The sequence below is a fragment of the Bombina bombina genome, chromosome 1, assembly GCF_027579735.1.
Source record: "Bombina bombina isolate aBomBom1 chromosome 1, aBomBom1.pri, whole genome shotgun sequence".
Taxonomy (NCBI): domain Eukaryota; kingdom Metazoa; phylum Chordata; class Amphibia; order Anura; family Bombinatoridae; genus Bombina; species Bombina bombina.
In genome coordinates this window covers 1044413369-1044434063 of record NC_069499.1, presented here as the reverse complement: position 1 = coordinate 1044434063, position 20695 = coordinate 1044413369, and the positions used below count along the sequence as shown (strand labels likewise).

The 20695-nt window shown below is 40.9% G+C and overlaps 1 protein-coding gene across 3 annotated transcripts in view; it reads left to right on the top strand.

The window, feature by feature from the left end:
• The window catches only part of NDRG3 (NDRG family member 3), a 398435-nt gene that overhangs the window by 201557 nt on the left and 176183 nt on the right, over window positions 1-20695 (top strand). For all 3 annotated transcript variants that reach the window (XM_053721374.1, XM_053721302.1, XM_053721225.1), the window contains exons 8-9: window positions 11025-11111; window positions 19402-19458. In XM_053721374.1, coding sequence (XP_053577349.1) covers window positions 11025-11111; window positions 19402-19458 — 144 coding nt within the window. The remainder of the gene's footprint in view (window positions 1-11024; window positions 11112-19401; window positions 19459-20695) is intronic.

The following is a 20695-nucleotide window of genomic DNA, read 5'->3' as shown; positions in this document are numbered from 1 at the left end:
TTGCATCCGGGGGAGTGGGAACTCCATCCGGAAATCTTTGCCCAAGTCACTCAGCTGTGGGGCATTCCAGACATGGATCTGATGGCCTCTCGTCAGAACTTCAAAGTTCCTTGCTACGGGTCCAGATCCAGGGATCCCAAGGCGGCTCTAGTGGATGCACTAGTAGCACCTTGGACCTTCAAACTAGCTTATGTGTTCCCGCCGTTTCCTCTCATCCCCAGGCTGGTAGCCAGGATCAATCAGGAGAGGGCGTCGGTGATCTTTATAGCTCCTGCGTGGCCACGCAGGACTTGGTATGCAGATCTGGTGAATATGTCATCGGCTCCACCTTGGAAGCTACCTTTGAGACGAGACCTTCTTGTTCAGGGTCCGTTCGAACATCCGAATCTGGTTTCACTCCAGCTGACTGCTTGGAGATTGAACGCTTGATCTTATCGAAGCGAGGGTTCTCAGATTCTGTTATCGATACTCTTGTTCAGGCCAGAAAGCCTGTAACTAGAAAGATTTACCACAAAATTTGGAAAAAATATATCTGTTGGTGTGAATCTAAAGGATTCCCTTGGGACAAGGTTAAGATTCCTAAGATTCTATCCTTCCTTCAAGAAGGATTGGAAAAAGGATTATCTGCTAGTTCCCTGAAGGGACAGATTTCTGCCTTGTCTGTGTTACTTCACAAAAAGCTGGCAGCTGTGCCAGATGTTCAAGCCTTTGTTCAGGCTCTGGTTAGAATTAAGCCTGTTTACAAACCTTTGACTCCTCCTTGGAGTCTCAACTTAGTTCTTTCAGTTCTTCAGGGGGTTCCGTTTGAACCCCTACATTCCGTTGATATTAAGTTATTATCTTGGAAAGTTTTGTTTTTAGTTGCGATTTCTTCTGCTAGAAGAGTTTCAGAATTATCTGCTCTGCAGTGTTCTCCTCCTTATCTGGTGTTCCATGCAGATAAGGTGGTTTTACGTACTAAACCTGGTTTTCTTCCAAAAGTTGTTTCTAACAAAAACATTAACCAGGAGATTATCGTACCTTCTCTGTGTCCGAAACCAGTGTCAAAGAAGGAACGTTTGTTGCACAATCTGGATGTTGTTCGCGCTCTAAAATTCTATTTAGATGCTACAAAGGATTTTAGACAAACATCTTCCTTGTTTGTTGTTTATTCCGGTAAAAGGAGAGGTCAAAAAGCAACTTCTACCTCTCTCTCTTTTTGGATTAAAAGCATCATCAGATTGGCTTACGAGACTGCCGGACGGCAGCCTCCCGAAAGAATCACGGCTCATTCCACTAGGGCTGTGGCTTCCACATGGGCCTTCAAGAACGAGGCTTCTGTTGATCAGATATGTGGGGCAGCGACTTGGTCTTCACTGCACACTTTTACCAAATTTTACAAGTTTGATACTTTTGCTTCTTCTGAGGCTATTTTTGGGAGAAAGGTTTTGCAAGCCGTGGTGCCTTCCATTTAGGTGACCTGATTTGCTCCCTCCCTTCATCCGTGTCCTAAAGCTTTGGTATTGGTTCCCACAAGTAAGGATGACGCCGTGGACCGGACACACCTATGTTGGAGAAAACAGAATTTATGTTTACCTGATAAATTACTTTCTCCAACGGTGTGTCCGGTCCACGGCCCGCCCTGGTTTTTTTAATCAGGTCTGATAATTTATTTTCTTTAACTACAGTCACCACGGTACCATATGGTTTCTCCTATGCAAATATTCCTCCTTAACGTCGGTCGAATGACTGGGGTAGGCGGAGCCTAGGAGGGATCATGTGACCAGCTTTGCTGGGCTCTTTGCCATTTCCTGTTGGGGAAGAGAATATCCCACAAGTAAGGATGACGCCGTGGACCGGACACACCGTTGGAGAAAGTAATTTATCAGGTAAACATAAATTCTGTTTTCTTATGCCCAGTTGAGCCTAAGAATAGAACCATTGCCACTACAGTGGTTTTTATATCTGCAATTAGCATCCGTGATTCGCGCCTACATTGTCAAGAGAGCTATACAACCCACAACGAACTTAGAAAGACTTAGCTGCACTTCTACCAGATCCAAACATGCAATCTCACACATATATATTGACTTACAAACAGCTAAGGTTAAAGCTAAGTCAGCTCTCACACTCAGATGGGAGGCCGATTTGGGAGTAGAAAAAGACCAAAGTGATTGGGATAAACTGTTCTATGACTCATGTAAAAACCTGCTAAGTGCGGACCTTAGGGAGAATATTATTAAGACTTCTTTTAGGTGGTATCTAACCCCCATTCAGACAGCTCATTCAGTTAGGAACGGTACTAGACTCTGTTATAGGGGGTGTGGGGAGGTGGGTACCTACCTCCATATGTGGTGGGAATGCCCGAAGGTCAGTGATATTTGGAAAAATCTATCTGGACTCCTAAGTAGGTTGCTGGATGAGTCCATAAACCTAGAAATATCGCAGGCTCTCCTACACGATAGGTTACCAACTCTCAATAACCACAGTAATGCTTTCATTAGAATACTCTGCACCATTACCAGAACAAGCATAGCAAAACACTGGAAGACGGGTGTGCCCACATGGGCGGAAATCTTGTCCAGAATTAAATTAACATTCTGTATGTATGAATCAGCTGTCCAGATACAAAACACCACAGAATCCTTTCAGAAAATATGGTACTATTGGATGCTGAGACAAGAAAATGAGAGAGCAGTATCGACAGGTACTAACCCATAGAAATAGAGTCCTGGAGGCAATGGGAGGGAGCAGTGGAAGCATACAAATTCAGGTGAATGGACCGTGATGTGGTGGCAATTATAGGTTTACAAATAGTAAATAGTAAAATATAACTTATATGGAACGACTTGTTTATGTTGTAAGTTTTTATTAGTTATTTTAAGGTTAATTTTATTTTTTGATGATGCGAGTGGCCAATATTATCAGATTGGAAAGTTCTTTCTTTTCCTTCCCAGATATTATCGGTCATTATCCTACCCCTTATTAAAATGTTGGTTGCCCTTGGGGGTGAGCTCGGTACCATTGGGGCATTAAAACTTTCCTTACTCCTATAAGGACACAGAAGATGGAACCTGGTGCAACATATGGACTTAAGCCCAAGGGCTAATAGAGACTACTTGCTAGCATTATAGAGAGATCTTGAGCTCTTACCACTCCCATGTTTCACTTGAGTTATTTACATGTAAGGGCCAGATGACCAGTTGTCGGCCTATTATGATTGATGTGATTTGTATTTTAATTTGAAATGCTTAATAAAAAGATTTAATCTAAAAAAACAAAAATAGCATAGCGATAAGAACATTAGTCTGCCTATATGTGAAACATAAAATAGCAAGATTTACTGACACTTTAAAAAGATAATCCCTTTTATTATCCATTCCCCAGTTTTGCACAGAAAACATGGTTATATTAATACACTTTTTATCTTTATGATTACCTTGTATCTATGCCTCTTCTGATAGCCCCATGATCACATGACTTTTTATTTATTATCTATTGACTTGCATTTAAGCCAATTAGTGCTGTGTTGTGCACAACCCATGGGCTTGAGCACAATGTTATCTATATGGCTCACATGAACTAGCTCTCCCCTGTTGTGAAAAGCTAATAAACAAAAGCATGTGATAAGAGGCTGTCTTTAGTGGCTTAGAAACATTTAGAGGTTTAAAGGTTAGAAAGTAAATTAATATAACACTGTTGGTTGTGCAGAGCTGTGGAATTGGTAGTAAAGGTGTTATCTATCTTTTTAAACAATAACAATTTTTGCGTTGACTTTCCCTTTTAATGTGCACTAGAATCTAGCTGCTTTTTTATCGTAGATCCCAGAAATCCATTATTAAAATGTCACATTGACTTTTCTCTTTATTTTTAAAGACACGATGAGTCCACGAATCATCATCCTTACTTGTGGAATTACACCTCCTGGTCAGCAGGAGGAGGCAAAGAGCACCACAGCAGAGCTGTTATATATAGCTCCTCCCTCTCCAGTCATTCTCTTTGCCTACGTTAGTGATAGGAAGAGGTAAAGAGAGGTTAGTTTTAGATTCTTCAATCAAGAGTTTGTTATTTTAAAGTAGTAGGTTAGATAAAATTGTGTGTAACCCTGCGCAGGATTTTCTAAAATACCAATATGCCAGTAGGTAATGGAGAACCCCTGTCTCCACAAGTGAAATAGAAAAAATAAAAATAACTACCTTAAAAAAAGATAAGAAATTTTAAAACCTCTGGCGCTACAAAAAAAGTTTTTTTGTTGCTAAAATTGGAAAATAGAAAAAATGGATGAATGTGATATGACCTCCTTGGTTAAAAAACAATATTAAAATATTAAATATTATAAAACAACCTTTGGTCTTAGTGATAACTTAAACAACGTTTGATTTATGTGCAAAAATATGTTTTTATTACATAAAATAAATAAACAAAATAAGAATGAAAATAAAAAATATATATATGCAGATAAAAAATATAGCTGATCAGCTAGTACAATTAGAAATGAATACAAAACACGGTCTCCCTTCCAGCTACAATTGGTATTCGACATTCTCAGCTGTTGAAGGAGTCTCTGATTTCGTTCCGATCTGGATCTAATCCATATTAACCCTTGAAGGCTTATGAACTTTCTTTGGATCAAGTCCTATTGTATATTTCTGTTGTGTTTATGCTATTTTATTATTTTTTGATACTGCACTTATTCATTTCTAATTGTACTAGCTGATCAGCTATATTTTTTATCTGCATATATATATTTTTTATTTTCATTCTTATTTTGTTTATTTATTTTATGTAATAAAAACATATTTTTGCACATAAATCAAACGTTGTTTAAGTTATCACTAAGACCAAAGGTTGTTTTATAATATTTAATATTTTAATATTGTTTTTTAACCAAGGAGGTCATATCACATTCATCCATTTTTTCTATTTTCCAATTTTAGCAACAAAAAAACTTTTTTTGTAGCGCCAGAGGTTTTAAAATTTCTTATCTTTTTTTAAGGTAGTTATTTTTATTTTTTCTATTTTAAAGTAGTGCCAGAGAGTGCTACTTGGTCCTGGGGTGTAGCCTGGTTCCATTTCAGTCTCTACAGTAGAGCATTTGGTGGCTTTAAAGCAATGGGAACTTGTGGGACATAATTCTCACTGCGCCTCCCATATTTGTGCTGCCCTGTATCCTTCAGTTTGAGGTACCTACTAACTCAGCATTTGTTTCTTCTCAGGCCAATGTGAGGGAGAGGACCTCTCAAGCTTGGGAACTGCCTTCCTGCCAGGCAGTGGTGGAGGTAAGTGCTACCTTTCTGGGATATAAAGAGTCTCAGTTTTTTTACTTAAAAAAAAAAAAAAAAAGCACTATAGAACATAAAGGGTTAATAACAAAGCCTTTCTTTATGTGGACTATCTTCAACTTTTATGTGAAAAGTTTTTTGGGCTGTGTTATATAGCGGGCACTGGGGCTGGAGATGTGTGGTGTTTTTTTTTTTTTTTTGCTCCGGTGGTTTCACTTATGGTTAATTCCCGGAGGGGAGACATTGAGCTTTCAGTACGCCCGCGATGGGCGGGGCTTTCTGTTTTTTGCGCGCCACTAAGAGCGTTATTTCCCTGACAGGATTGGTGCGACATATGCTGGGCTACTTGTTTGTCAGTACTAGAACGGCATGTAGTGATAATTTATGCGCTTCTAGTACTGATTCGTTAAGTCCGGTATGGTTTTGTGAGCTGCATAGTGTGACTGAACGGACCTGCATAAGAATCAAGGGGATCCGGTGTCATTTTACACTGTAGGAGCACCTCAGCAGATTGCTGTGGTGCAGAGGTTTATTTTGTCAGTCAGTTTTTTTTAGTCAATGTGCTTAAAAGGAATCTGACAGTTTTGCAGAAATATTAAAAAACCGTTTGTATTTAAAAGAACAGTAACGGTTTTTGTGCAGTTTATTTTTTGTTAATATTTATTAGTTTTCCTGTTGATTCTTGATTATTCAATGCAATTGAACAAATAGTGTGCAATCTGTTACTTGTGCCTTGTGTCTGGATGCAAATGTGGAACCACCAATCCCTTTCTGTCCTACATGTATTGAGAGGACTGTAAGTTTTAGGGATAAAATTTTTACTGAGCCAAATTCTTTTTACTGAGTCAATTTATGCCGCAACTTTCTCCCCAAGCGTCCCAAAAGTCAATGCCCCAATCAGCAGTGCCCTGCGCTTCTGCTCTAGTACCTACTGCAGTTACTTTAAAAGACATAGTGGCGGTTATGTCTTCCACAATTTCTGATGCATTGTCTGCTTTTCCTATGCTTCAAGGCAAGCGCAAGAGGAAAGACAAGCATGTTATCAGTGAGGTTTCTGATACCATGGTGGCAGTCTCAGAGGTACCCTCCCAGGGGTCTGAGATGGAGGGTATAGAGGGAGGTGTTGGTTACTTTAGATGACTGTAATTCAACAGTGCTAGTCGCTCCTGCGAAGGTGAGTAAATTGGACAAATATTTTGAAGTTCCGACTTTCTCCGATGGTTTTTCTAGTTCCTAAGCGAGCTTCAGAGATTGTTTCTAAGGAATGGCAGAGACCAGTTATTCCCTTCTCTCCGTCTCCTATTTTCAGAAAAATGTTTCCTATAGCTGACACTATCAAGGAAGCTTGGCAGACGGTTCCTAAGGTGGAAGGGGCTATCTCCACTTTAGCCAAGCAAACTACTATTCCTATTGAGGATAGTTGTGCTTTTAAAGACCCCATGGACAAAAAGTTGGAGGGTCTGCTTAAAAGAATTTATGTCCACCAGGGTCTGCTGTTGCAGCCGGCTGCGTGCATTGCTACTGTTACTAGTGCAGCGGCTTATTGGTTTGATGCTCTGTCTGAGTCTCTTAAGCATGAGACGTCATTAGAGGAAATCCAAGATAGGATTAAAGCTTTGAAGCTAGCTAATGCTTTTATTACGGATGCTTCTCTGCAAATTACTAAATTAGCAGCTAAGAGTTCAGGGTTCTCTATCCTAGCCCGCAGAGCTTTATGGTTAAAGCCTTGGTCTGCGGACGTTTTGTCTAAATCTAAGCTTTTAGCTATTCCTTACAAGGGTAAAACCTTGTTTGGACCGGGCTTGAAGGAAATTATCTCTGACATCACGGGAGGTAAGGGTCATCTCCTTCCTCAGGATAAGAGAAATAAACAAAAAGGAAGTCAAAATAATTTACGTTCCTTTCGCAATTTTGAGGGAAATTCTTTCTCTTCCTCCTCTAAACAGGAAGTCCACTTGGAGACCCAACCAGCCTTGGAACAAGGGTAAGCAGTCCAAGAAGCCTGCTGCTGACTCCAAATCAGCATGAAGGGCATGCCCCCGTTCCGGGACCGGATCTGGTGGGGGCAGACTTTCTTTCTTCACTCAGGCTTGGGTGCGAGATGTTTAGGATCCCTGGGCTATAGAAATAGTGTCCCAGGGATACAAACTGGAGTTCAAAAATGTACCTCCTCGAGGAAGATTTCTTCTTTCAAGATTATCTGCAAACCAGATAAAAAGAGAGGCGTTCTTTCATTGTGTAAGAGACCTTTCGTCCCTGGGAGTGATTACTCCCGTTCCTGTACGGGAACATGGACAGGGTTTTTATTCAAATCTGTTTGTAGTTCCCAAGAAGGAGGGAACTTTCAGACCTATTCGAGAGTCTGAACAAGTTTCTCAGAGTTCCATCTTTCAAGATGGAAACCATTCGTACCTTTCTTCCACTGATTCAAGAGGGTCAATTCATGACAACAGTGGACTTAAAGGATGCATATCTGCATGTCCCTATCCACAGAGATCATCACAAGTTCCTAAGGTTTGCCTTTCTGGACAGACCTTTTCAGTTTGTGGCTCTTCCATTCGGACTGGCCACGGCTCCCAGAATTTTCACAAAGGTTCTGGGGTCTCTACTGGCGGTTTTAAGACTGCGGGGCATTGCGGTGGCGCCTTATCTGGATGATATTCTAATCCAGGCGCCATCTTGTCAACAAGCAAGGTCCCATACCGACATTGTACTATCCTTCCTGAGAACTCACAGGTAGAAGGTGAATCTGGAGAAAAGTTCCTTAATCCCGAAAGCAAGGGTGACTTTCTTGGGAACGATAATCGACTCTATATCTATGACGATTTTTCTGACAGAGGTCAGGAAATCAAGGATTCTAGATGCCTGTCGTAGCCCTTCAGTCCAATCCTCGGCCGTCAGTGGCCCACTGCATGGAAGTAATCAGACTGATGGTGGCGGCAATGGACATCATTCGGTTTGCTCGGTTTCACCTCAGACCTCTGCAGTTAAACATGCTCAGGCTGTGGAATGGAGTTTATTCAGACTTGTCTCCTCGAATAACCCTGGAGCAGGAGACAAGAGATTCACTACAATGGTGGTTGTCTCTGGACCATCTATCCCAGGGAACATGCTTTCGCAGACCATCCTGGGTGATTGTGACAACAGATGCCAGCCTTCTAGGGTGGGAAGCTGTCTGGGGTCCTCTAAAGGCTCAGGGAGTGTGGACTCGGACGGAGTCTGTTCTTCCTATAAATATCCTGGAACTGAGAGCGATCTTCAATGCTCTTCTGGCCTGGCCTCAGTTGGCTTCCGCCCAGTTCATCAGATTTCAGACGGACAACATAATGACAGTGGCTTACATCAATCATCAGGGAGGAACAAGGAGTTCCTTAGCGATGATAGAGGTAGCCAAGATAATCCGGTGGGCGGAGACCCATTCTTGCCATCTGTTAGCGATCCACATCATAGGGGTGGACAACTGGGAGGCGGACTTTCTGAGCAGGCAGACCTTTCATCCGGGAGAGTGGGAACTCCATCCGGAAGTATTCTCCATCCTGATTCTCAAATGGGGTCAGCCGGAGTTAGATCTAATGGCTTCTCATCAGAATGCCAAGCTCCCGAGATACGGGTCAAGGTCCAGGGATCCTCAGGCGGAACTGATAGATGCTCTAGCAGTTCCTTGGTCCTTCAACCTAGCATATCTTTTTCCTCCGTTTGCTCTTCTTCCTCGGGTCATTGCTCAAATCAAACAGGAGAAGGCATCAGTAAATCTCATTGCTCCTGCGTGGCCTTGCAGGATTTGGTATGCCGATCTGGTGGACATGTCATCTCTGCCACCTTGGAGAGTGCCATTGAGGAAGGATCTTCTCATTCAAAGACCCTTCCTTCATCCAAATCTAATTTCTCTGAAACTGACTGACTGCTTGGAGTTTGAATGCTTAATTCTATCCAAGCGGGGTTTTTCTGATTCGGTCATAGAGACCTTGATTCAGGCGCGTAAGCCTGTAACTAGAAAGATTTACTATAAGATATGGCGTAAATATCTTTATTGGTGTGAATCCAAGGGCTACTCATGGAGTAGAGTTAGGATTCCCAGAATTTTGTCTTTTCTCCAAGGAGGATTGGAGAAGGGGTTTTCGGCGAGTTCCCTAAAGGGTCAAATCTCTGCCTTATCTATTTTGTTACACAAACATCTGGCTGATGTTCCAGATGTTCAATCTTTTTGTCAGGCCTTGGTTAGGATCAGGCCTGTGTTCAAACCAGTTTCTCCTCCATGGAGTCTTAATTTAGTTCTTAAGGTTCTTCAAGGGGCTCTATTTGAGCCTATGCATTCCTTAGATATTAAGTTGTTATCTTGGAAGGTTTTATTTCTTCTTGCTATTTCTTCAGCTCGAAGAGTGTCTGAGCTTTCAGCGTTGCAATATAATTCGCCTTACCTTATTTTCCATTCAGATAAAGTAGTTTTACGTACTAAACTAGGATTCCTTCCTAAGGTTGTTTCAGACAGGAACATTAATATTGTTGTTCCTTCCTTGTGTCCTAATCGTTTTTCTCAGAAGGAAAGGCTTCTGCATAATTTGGACGTAGTCCATGCTTTGAAGTTTTGCTTACAAGCAACTAAGGACTTTTGTCAATCTTCTGCTCTGTTTGTAATTTTTTCTGGAAAATGTAAGGGTCAGAAAGCCACAGCTACCTCTTTCTTTTTGGTTGAGGAGTATCATCCGATTTGCATATGAGACTGCTGGACAGCAGCCTCCTGAAAGAATTACGGCTTATTCCACTAGGGCGGTTGCTTCCTCATGGGCATTCAAAAATGAAGCTTCTATGGAACAGATTTTTTCTAAATTTTACAAATTTGATACTTTTGCCTCGGCTGAGGCTGCTTTTGGGAGAAAGGTTCTTCAAGCAGTGGTGCCTTCCGTTTAGGTTTCCTGTCTTGTCCCTCCCTTATCATCCGTGTACTCTAGCTTTGGTATTGTATCCCACAAGTAAGGATGATGATCCGTGGACTCATCGTGTCTTTAAAAAGAAAAGAAAATTTATGCTTACCTGATTTGTTTCTTTTTAGACACAATGAGTCCACGGCCCGCCCTGTTCTTTTAAGACAGGTTGTTAATTTTTTTGTAAACTTCAGACACCTCTGCACCTTAGCTTTTACTTTCTCTTCCTAACTTTGGTCGAATGACTGGAGTGGGAGGGAAGGTAGGAGCTATATAACAGCTCTGCTGTGGTGCTCTTTGCCTCCTCCTGCTGACCAGGAGGTGTAATTCCACAAGTAAGGATGATGATCCGTGGACTCATCGTTTCTAAAAATAAACAAATTTATCAGGTAAGCATACATTTTCTTTTCTTTTTTCTCTTGTATACATTTGACAATATGTGCAGCTATATATACCAGGATATTTATGACTAGAGCTATAGTCAAAATAAAACATCCATGATTCAAATAAAGCATGCCTTTAAGTGACTTTTCAGTGTACTTCTATACATTTTTCTGTTTCCTTGTTATCCTTTTTTTGAAAAAGCATACCTAGATATATAGGCTCGAGAAACAATGCACTACTGGAAGCTAGCTTGTGATTTGTGGCTATACATACAGTATATGCGTCTTGTCATTTTTCTTTTTGCACGTTTAGGTCCATTTAATACACTTCCGCAGTAAAAAATCAATACCAGTGTTTGGTAAAAGAATATTTGTAGTACTTAAATGATTGTTTCCCCATCTATAGTACTTCAATTATGAAATTATTCATTCATGTTCAGCATTAATATTTTTTGCAGCTTAATTGTCCCAACTTGGTTGAGGGTCTTGTACTGATAAACGTTGATCCATGTGCAAAGGGATGGATTGATTGGGCAGCTTCCAAGGTGAGTTTTTGTAGCAGTTGCATTTAAAACAACTTTATATATTACAACTGTAAATGATTGTCAGGGTTTAGTGCAAACCAATGCTTTAACTTTTATTACTGTAGTTGAATTACAAAATATTCTAAGATGAACTGTAACTGCACTATTAACTTACAATTTCAAGAATTGTTGAGGAAAATGGTAACTTCAGATTTACAGTAACAGGTCACGTGTGTTTTTAAGAAAATTTAAGGTTTAGATATTCTAAAATAGAAAAAATGCTTCTCTTATTAATGAAACAGCATGTTTTGATTTTGAGATGCACGTATAATTTTATATATGGCTAAAAAATGAATTATTGACAAGTTAGCATCAACACGATTACATACCGTATGCTAGAATTTTCTAAGAGCTATGAAGAGTTGCTGTAAAGAGTGGCTATACCACATTAAAGTTACTTTGTCATTAGGACTACCTTTAGGGGTCGATTTATCAAAGGCTTTGCAAGCCTTTCGTCTGCAGGTTCTCACAAGAGAACCTGCACGCCGTATTTAACAAGCAACGGTCATCAGACTGCCGCTTCCCTTATCTTTCACCACCGCTAAAATGGTGAAATTCAGTCTCCGCAGTCTAGTCCGACCGTTGAGATTGACAGCTCCTGCCCGCACATGATGAGCAGGGGGTGGGATTGCACGCAAGCGCAAAATAGCGCTAGTGTGCAATGCTGAATTCCGCCAGGGGAATTGAGCTCGCCAGAGGCGCGTATGTGCGCCCCTGTCTGCCTCAGCTTGATAAATCGCCCCCTATTTGTAAGCTCGAGAGCCCCTCTAACTGTAGCTCACTTTGTATAAAGGTGCATCTACAACTGATTGTGCTCAAGGGCAGGGCGCTCCCCTCCTTTTTGTTTGTTTACCAATGTAAGTGTAGTAATCTACATTGTATAGTCTTGTATCATTTTTTTTAAAAAAAATGTATTTAATTGTAATGTACCTTTTGTATGGCGCTGCGTAAAATGTTGGCGCCTTATAAATAAACAATAATTTTAAACATTTTGCCTTTCATATTACAGTTATGGATAATACAGAAAGGATAGTGTTTGTTTCTCCAACATAGGTGTGTCCGGTCCACGGCGTCATCCTTACTTGTGGGATATTCTCCTCCCCAACAGGAAATGGCAAAGAGCCCAGCAAAGCTGGCCATATAGTCCCTCCCAGGCTCCGCCTACCCCAGTCATTCTCTTTGCCGTTGCACAGGCAACATCTCCACGGAGATGGCTAAGAGTTTTTTTGGTGTTAAATGTAGTTTTATTCTTCAATCAAGAGTTTTTTATTTTAAAATAGTGCTGGTATGTACTATTTACTCTGAAACAGAAAAGAGATGAAGATTTCTGTTTGTAAGAGGAAAATGATTTTAGCAACCGTTACTAAAACGATGGCTGTTTCCACACAGGACTGTTGAGATGAATTAACTTCAGTTGGGGGAAACAGTGAGCAGACTTTTGCTGCTTGAGGTATGACACATTTCTAACAAGACTTGGTAATGCTGGAAGCTGTCATTTTCCCTATGGGAACCGGTAAGCCATTTTCTTAGTTTAGTATAAGAATAAAGGACTTCATTAGGGCTTAAAAAACTGGTAGACATTTTTCTGGGCTAAAACGATTACTTTACTAAGCATATTTGGCAGATTATAACTATTAATAGTTATTATAATCTTGGGGATTGTTTTAAAAAAACGTCAGGCACTGTATTGGACACCTTTTTCACTGGGGGCCTTTTCTAGTCATAGGCAGAGCCTCATTTTCGCGCCACTAATGCGCAGTTGTTTTTGGAAAGCAAGGCATGCAGATGCATGTGTGAGGAGCTAAGAACCACTGAAAAAGCTTATAGAAGGCATCATTTGGTATCGTATTCCCCTCTGGGCTTGGTTGGGTCTCAGCAAAGCAGATACCTGGGACTGTATAGGGGTTAAATGTAAAAACGGCTCCGGTTCCGTTATTTTAAGGGTTAAAGCTTTCAAATTTGGTGTGCAATACTTTTAAGGCTTTAAGATACTGTGGTGAAATTTTGGTGAATTTTGAACAATTCCTTCATACTTTTTCACATATTCAGTAATAAAGTGTGTTCAGTTTAAAATTTAAAGTGACAGTAACGGTTTTATTGTAAAACGTTTTTTGTGCTTTGTTGACAAATTTAAGCCTGTTTAACATGTCTGAACCATCAGATAACGATGTTCTATATGTTTGAAAGCCAAGGTTTCTCCCCATTTAAATATATGTGATAATTGTGTCATAGTGTCCAAACAAAGTAGGGACAATAATGCCATAGATAATGATATTGCCCATGATGATTCCTCAAATGAGGGGAGTAAGCATGGTACTGCATCATCCCCTTCTGTGTCTACACCAGTTTTGCCCACACAAGAGGCCCCTAGTACATCTAGTGCGCCAATACTTATTACCATGCAACAATTAACGGCTGTAATGGATAATTCTATTGCAAACATTTTATCCAAAATGCCTACTTATCAGAGAAAGCGCGATTGCTCTGTTTTACACACTGAAGAGCAAGAGGACGCTGATGATAACTGTTCTGACATGCCCTCACACCAATCTGAAGGGGCCAGGAGGGAGGTTTTGTCTGAGGGAGAAATTTCAGATTCAGGGAAAATTTCTCAACAAGCTGAACCTGATGTTGTAACATTTAAATTTAAATTAGAACATCTCCACGCACTACTTAAGGAGGTATTATCTACTCTGGATGATTGTGACAATTTGGTCATTCCAAAGAAATTATGTAAGATGGACAAGTTCCTAGAGGTTCCGGTGTCCCCTGATGCTTTTCCTATACCCAAGCAGGTGGCGGACATAGTAAATAAGGAGTGGGAAAGGCCCGGCATACCTTTTGTTCCTCCCCCTATATTTAAGAAATTATTTCCTATAGTCGACCCCAGAAAGGACTTATGGCAGACAGTCCCCAAGGTCGAGGGGGCGGTTTCTACTCTAAACAAACGCACTACTATTCCTATAGTAGATAGTTGTGCTTTCAAGATCCTATGGATTAAAGGTTAGAGGGTTTGCTTAAAAAGATGTTTGTTCAGCAAGGTTACCTTCTACAACCAATTTCATGCATTGTTCCTGTCACTACAGCTGCGTGTTTCTGGTTCGAAGAACTAGAAAAGTCGCTCAATAAAGAATCTTCGTATGAGGAGGTTATGGACAGAGTTCAAGCACTTAAATTGGCTAACTCTCTTTTATTTTAGATGCCGCTTTGCAATTAGCTAGATTAGCGGCGAATAATTCAGGGTTTGCTATCGTGGCGCGCAGAGCGCTTTGGCTAAAGTCTTGGTCAGCGGATGTGTCCTCCAAGACCAAATTGCTTAACATCCCTTTCAAGGGTAAAACACTGTTTGGCCCTGACTTGAAAGAGATTATTTCAGACATCACTGGGGGAAAGGGCCACGCCCTTCCTCAGGATAGGTCTTTTAAGGCTAAAAATAAGCCAAATTTTTGTCCCTTTCGCAGAAACGGACCAGCCTCAAATTCTACACCCTCTAAGTAAGAGGGTAATACTTCTCAAACCAAGCCAGCCTGGAGACCGATGCAAGGCTGGAACAAGGGTAAGCAGGCCAAGAAACCTGCCACTGCTACCAAAACAGCATGAAGTGTTGGCCCCCGATCCGGGACCGGATCTGGTGGGGGGCAGACTTTCTCTCTTTGCTCAGGCTTGGGCAAGAGATATTCAGGATCCTTGGGCGCTAGAAATAGTTTCTCAAGGTTATCTCCTGGAATTCAGAGAACTACCCCCATGGGGAAGGTTCCACAGGTCTCAATTATCTTCGAACCAAATTAAAAGACAGGCATTCTTACATTGTGTAGAAGACCTGTCAAGAATGGGAGTGATTCATCCTGTTCCATTAGGAGAACAAGGGATGGGGTTTTACTCCAACCTGTTCATAGTTCCCAAAAAAGAGGGAACATTCAGACCAATTTTAGATCTCAAGATTCTAAACAAGTTTCTAAGGGTTTCATCGTTCAAAATGGAAACCATTAGAACGATCCTTCCTACCATCCAGGAAGGTCAATTCATGACCACGGTGGATTTAAAGGATGCGTACCTACATATTCCTATCCACAAGGAACATCTTCGGTTCCTAAGGTTCGCCTTTCTGGACAAGCATTACCAGTTTGTGGCACTTCCATTCGGATTAGCCACTGCTCCAAGGATTTTCACAAAGGTACTAGGGTCCCTTCTAGCGGTGCTAAGACCAAGGGGCATTGCAGTAGTACCTTACTTGGACGACATCCTGATTCAAGTGTCGTCTCTGTCAAAAGCAAGGGCTCATACGGACATTGTCCTAGCCTTTCTCAGATCTCACAGGTGGAAAGTGAACATAGAAAAAAGTTCTCTGTCCCCGTCAACAAGAGTTCCCTTCTTGGGAACAATAATAGTTTCCTTAGAAATGAAGATTTTTCTGACAGAGGCCAGAAAATCAAACTTCTAAGCTCTTGTCAGGTACTTCATTCTGTTCTTCTTCCTTCCATAGCGCAGTGCATGGAAGTAATAGGTTTGATGGTTGCGGCAATGGACATAGTTCCTTTTGCACGAATTCATCTAAGACCATTACAACTGTGCATGCTCAGACAGTGGAATGGGGATTATACAGACTTGTCTCCGACGATCCAAGTAGATCAAAGGACCAGAGATTCACTCCGTTGGTGGCTGACCCTGGACAACCTGTCACCGGGAATGAGCTTCCGCAGACCAGAGTGGGTCATTGTCACGACCGACGCCAGTCTGGTGGGCTGGGGCGCGGTCTGGGAACCCCTGAAAGCTCAGGGTCTATGGTCTCGGGAAGACTCTCTTCTCCCGATAAACATTCTGGAACTGAGAGCGATATTCAATGCTCTCAAGGCTTGGCCTCGACTAGCAAAGGCCAAATTCATAAGGTGTCAATCAGACAACATGACGACTGTTGCATATATCAACCATCAGGGGGGAACAAGGAGTTCCCTGGTGATGGAGGAGCATCCGGGGGAGTGGGAACTCCATCCGGAAATCTTTGCCCAAATAACTCAATTATGGGGCATTCCAGACATGGATCTGATGGCCTCTCGTCAGAACTTCAAGGTCCCTTGTTACGGGTCCAAATCCAGGGATCCCAGGGCGACTCTAGTGGATACAATAGTAGCACCTTGGATCTTCAACCTAGCTTATGTATTCCCACCGTTTCCTCTCATTCCCAGGCTGGTAGCCAGGATCAATCAGGAGAGGGCTTCGGTGATCTTGATAGTTCCTGCGTGACCACGCAGGACTTGGTATGCAGACCTGGTGACTATGTCATCGGCTCCACCATGGAAGCTACCTTTGAGACAGGACCTTCTTGTTCAGGGTCCATTCGAACATCCGAATCTGGTTTCCCTCCAACTGACTGCTTGGAGATTGAACGCTTGATTCTATCAAAGCGTGGGTTTTCAGGTTCTGTAATAGCTACTCTTATTCAGGCTAGAAAGCCTGTAACTAGTAAAATTTACCATAAAATATGGAAAAAATATATCTTCTGGTGTGAATCTAAAGGATTCCCATGGAACAAGATAAAAATTCCTAAGATTCTTTCCTTTCTACAAGAAGGTTTGGAGAAAGGATTATCTGCAAGTTCTCTGAAGGGACAGATCTCTGCTTTATCTGTTTTACTTCACAAAAGGCTGGCAGCTGTGCCAGACGTTTAAGCGCTTGTTCAGGCTCTGGTTAGAATCAAGCCTGTTTACAGACCTTTGACTCCTCCCTGGAGTCTTAATCTAGTTCTTTCAGTTCTTCAAGGGGTTCCGTTTGAACCCTTACATTCCGTAGATATTTCTTCTGCTAGAAGAGTTTCTGAGTTATCTGCTCTGCAGTGTTCTCCGCCCTATCTGGTCCATGCAGATAAGGTGGTTTTGCGTACTGAGCCTGGTTTTCTTCCGAAGGTTGTTTCCAACAAAAATATTAACCAGGAGATAGTTGTACCTTCTTTGTGTCCGAATCCAGTTTCAAAGAAGGAACGTTTGTTACACAATTTGGACGTAGTCCGTGCTCTAAAATTCTATTTAGAGGTTACTGAAGATTTCAGACAAACATCTTCTTCGTTTGTTGTTTATTCTGGTAAAAGGAGAGGTAAAAAAGCAACTTCTACCTCTCTTTCCTTTTGGCTTAAAAGCATTATCAGATTGGCTTTTGAGACTGCCGGACGGCAGCCTCCTGAAAGTATCACAGCTCACTCCACTAGGGCTGTGGCTTCCACATGGGCCTTCAAGAACGAGGCTCCTGTTGACCAGATATGTAAGGCAGCGACTTGGTCTTCACTGCACTCTTTTGCCAAATTTTACAAATTTGATACTTTTGCTTCTTCGGAGGCTATTTTTGGGAGAAAGGTTTTGCAAGCAGTGGTGCCTTCCGTTTAGGTGACCTGATTTGCTCCCTCCCTTCATCCGTGTCCTAAAGCTTTGGTATTGGTTCCCACAAGTAAGGATGACGCAGTGGACCGGACACACCTATGTTGGAGAAAACAGAATTTATGCTTACCTGATAAATTACTTTCTCCAACGGTGTGTCCGGTCCACGGCCCGCCCTGGTTTTTTAATCAGGTCTGATGAATTATTTTCTCTAACTACAGTCACCACGTTACCATATGGTTTCTCCTATATATATTTCCTCCTGTCCGTCGGTCGAATGACTGGGGTAGGCGGAGCCTGGGAGGGACTATATGGCCAGCTTTGCTGGGCTCTTTGCCATTTCCTGTTGGGGAGGAGAATATCCCACAAGTAAGGATGACGCCGTGGACCGGACACACCGTTGGAGAAAGTAATTTATCAGGTAAGCATAAATTCTGTTTTTTGTTTGTTTTTTTAAATTTTATTTATTTTTTGTTGTAGGTGAAAAAATGTATCCCTATGTTGTGGATATTAAATGTTCATTAAAAACGAACTACTTTGTGGTAGCTGATTATGATGCAGTTTTCCTGAGGGGGGGAAATCTCTTTTGTCATTAGGACTACCATCTTAAAGGGACACTAAACTCAAATTTTTTCTTTCGTGATTCAGATAGAGCATGCAATTTTAAGCAACTTTCTAATTTACTCCTATTATCAATGTTTCTTCATTCTCTTGCTACCTTTATTTGAAAAAGAAGGCGTCTAAGCTTTTTTCTTGGTTCAAAACTCTAAACAGCAGTTTTTGATTGGTGGATGAATTTATCCACCAATCGGCAAGGACAACCTAGGTTGTTCACCAAAAATGGGCCGGCGTCTAAACTTATGTTCTTTTATTTCAAATAAAGATACCAAGAGAATAAAGAAAATTTGATAATAGGAGTAAATTAGATAGTTGCTTAAAATGCAATGCTCTATCTGAATCACGAAAGAAAAAATTTGAGTTCAGTGTCCCTTTAAAGAACTAGATGACCAGTGGTTGTCCTGTGAGTGGGAGAGACTTCCCTTAGATCATATACACCTGGCCATGCAAGAATAAAGCTTTTAATAAAGCTGTTCTGGTTTCTATTTATGACTGGTATTTTCCTTGAAAAAGAGAAAATCACTTGGGCCATGAATCTACTAACACTAAGCCAAGAATAAAAAGAACAGCTAATAGGACTATGAAAGGTTTGACATATATTGGCCAGAATCAGGCTTTAATCATAGTTAATCAATTCCCCCTAAACAAAGTGTGTGTGTTGTACTTTTGTAGGTTGTTACTTATCCTTATTACAGGTAGAAAACCCTTTATCCAAACTGCTTAGGAGTGGAAAAGGTTTGGAGGGCATAGAACAAGTGCAAATAATATCTTATGTCATTTAGGCAATATTTAAATTTTATAATACAGCTTGTACATGTAACTACATTTAATTTAAAAAAATATTAATGAGAAAGTTTGACTTTTAGAATGTTTTTTTAATTTTGGTATTCCGAATTTGGGATGTATTTGAAAATTAGTGTTACCCTGCAGTTTGCATTGGATGCTGAACATACATTTTGTTGCAGGTGTTTTTATGCGTCGTCCCTTTCCCATTCTTAGATACTTCATGGTGCTATGAGATGCCTTTTTATTATGTTGAGAGGTTTGTTAAAGAAATTAAGACCTTCAACACTTCTATGGCATGCGTTTCCTCTGTTTCCTCTTGGGTTCATGATGCTGTAGTTTGAAGAATTATGAGTGATCAGAGTTTTTGAGATACTTAACCTGATATTCTGATATGCATATTGATATACGGCAATTTTGTTTTGAAACATACTCCTAACGGGGGGGGGACATACTTTCACTCTTCATAATTATTTTTCCCCTAGCTTTCTGGATGGACTACCAACGTAGTGGATACTGTACTGGCTCATCTTTTTGGTTATGTAAGTAATATGTTCTTAAATTAATTGTATTTCTTGTTGACTATACAATACACCAAAAGGCAATATAGTTTTCTGGTCTGTAAGGCTTCTATGGGTTTATTAGCCATGTATTTTGTTCTAATTATCTGGCTCTGAGTTAGGCCTTTGAACTCCGTAGGAATTGGTACGGATCAATATAATTTCAAATTAGTAGAGGACACCCTTTAGGTCAGGGGTCAGCAACCTTGGCTCAGATGTTTTAGAACTACATTTCCCATGACGCTTAAGTGTCTTTAAGCTGCCTAAACATCATGGGAAATGTAGTTCTAAAACATCAGGAGAGCCAAGGTTGCTGACCCCCTACTTTTGATTGTATCTACAATTGTAAGCATAGGAGTTAACCTGTATTTCTCATGCATTTCATGGTGACTGGAGAGTAGAGAGATTTTTTTTTTGGAGAGACCGCTCACTTTATTATAGACCTTTTTCAAAATCTAGCAAACCTGCCAATTTCATGTCAAAACTGACCTCAAAATCAGGAGGCAGTTGCAATATTTCACTCTTCAGACAACCATATTGGTTTGGAATGCTATTCAAAAAGCAAGAGAGCCACACTCCTTCACTACATATCGCCTCAGCCTCTACAAATAGCTGTTGGAGAAGGCTGTAGGATTTAAAGTTTTTGCTCCAAAGGGATCTTCCCCTTGATGACTCTGAAGACGTTATAAAACTTTCAATATATTTTTACGTTTTCCTGTAGATTGGAGTGTCTCCATCATAATTAATGGAACATATTAGTCCAAAATTATATATGCAGCAGGAGTGCATTTCGCTTTTAAATTTTTTTTTTTTTGCAGTATACTTCACAAAATAGGTCTGGAAAATGTGTATACAATTTCTAAAGCATATGCACCTGCATTTAAACATAGTCTCTACTCATAGGGCCAGTTGTGAGAGTACCATGGCAAGTATGACTTAATCTGTCTCATACAAACCACTGCCAGCTCCATGAGTAGACATGTTGTTTGACTGTGGGTGCCATTTGCAGCACATTTACATATGTTCTTGAAAAAGTAATAACTGCCTAAACCTGATTTTACTCTCTTGTGAGGTTTTCACACTTGCAAATGTGGTATCTTAGTAACTGTGACTGGAGACTCAACACCCTCTCTGATGCTTGACAGCATGGGCAATAAGAATAACATGAGTACATCAAATTGGAGTAAAGGGTGGTTTTAAGCCTTTGTTAAACCGTCAT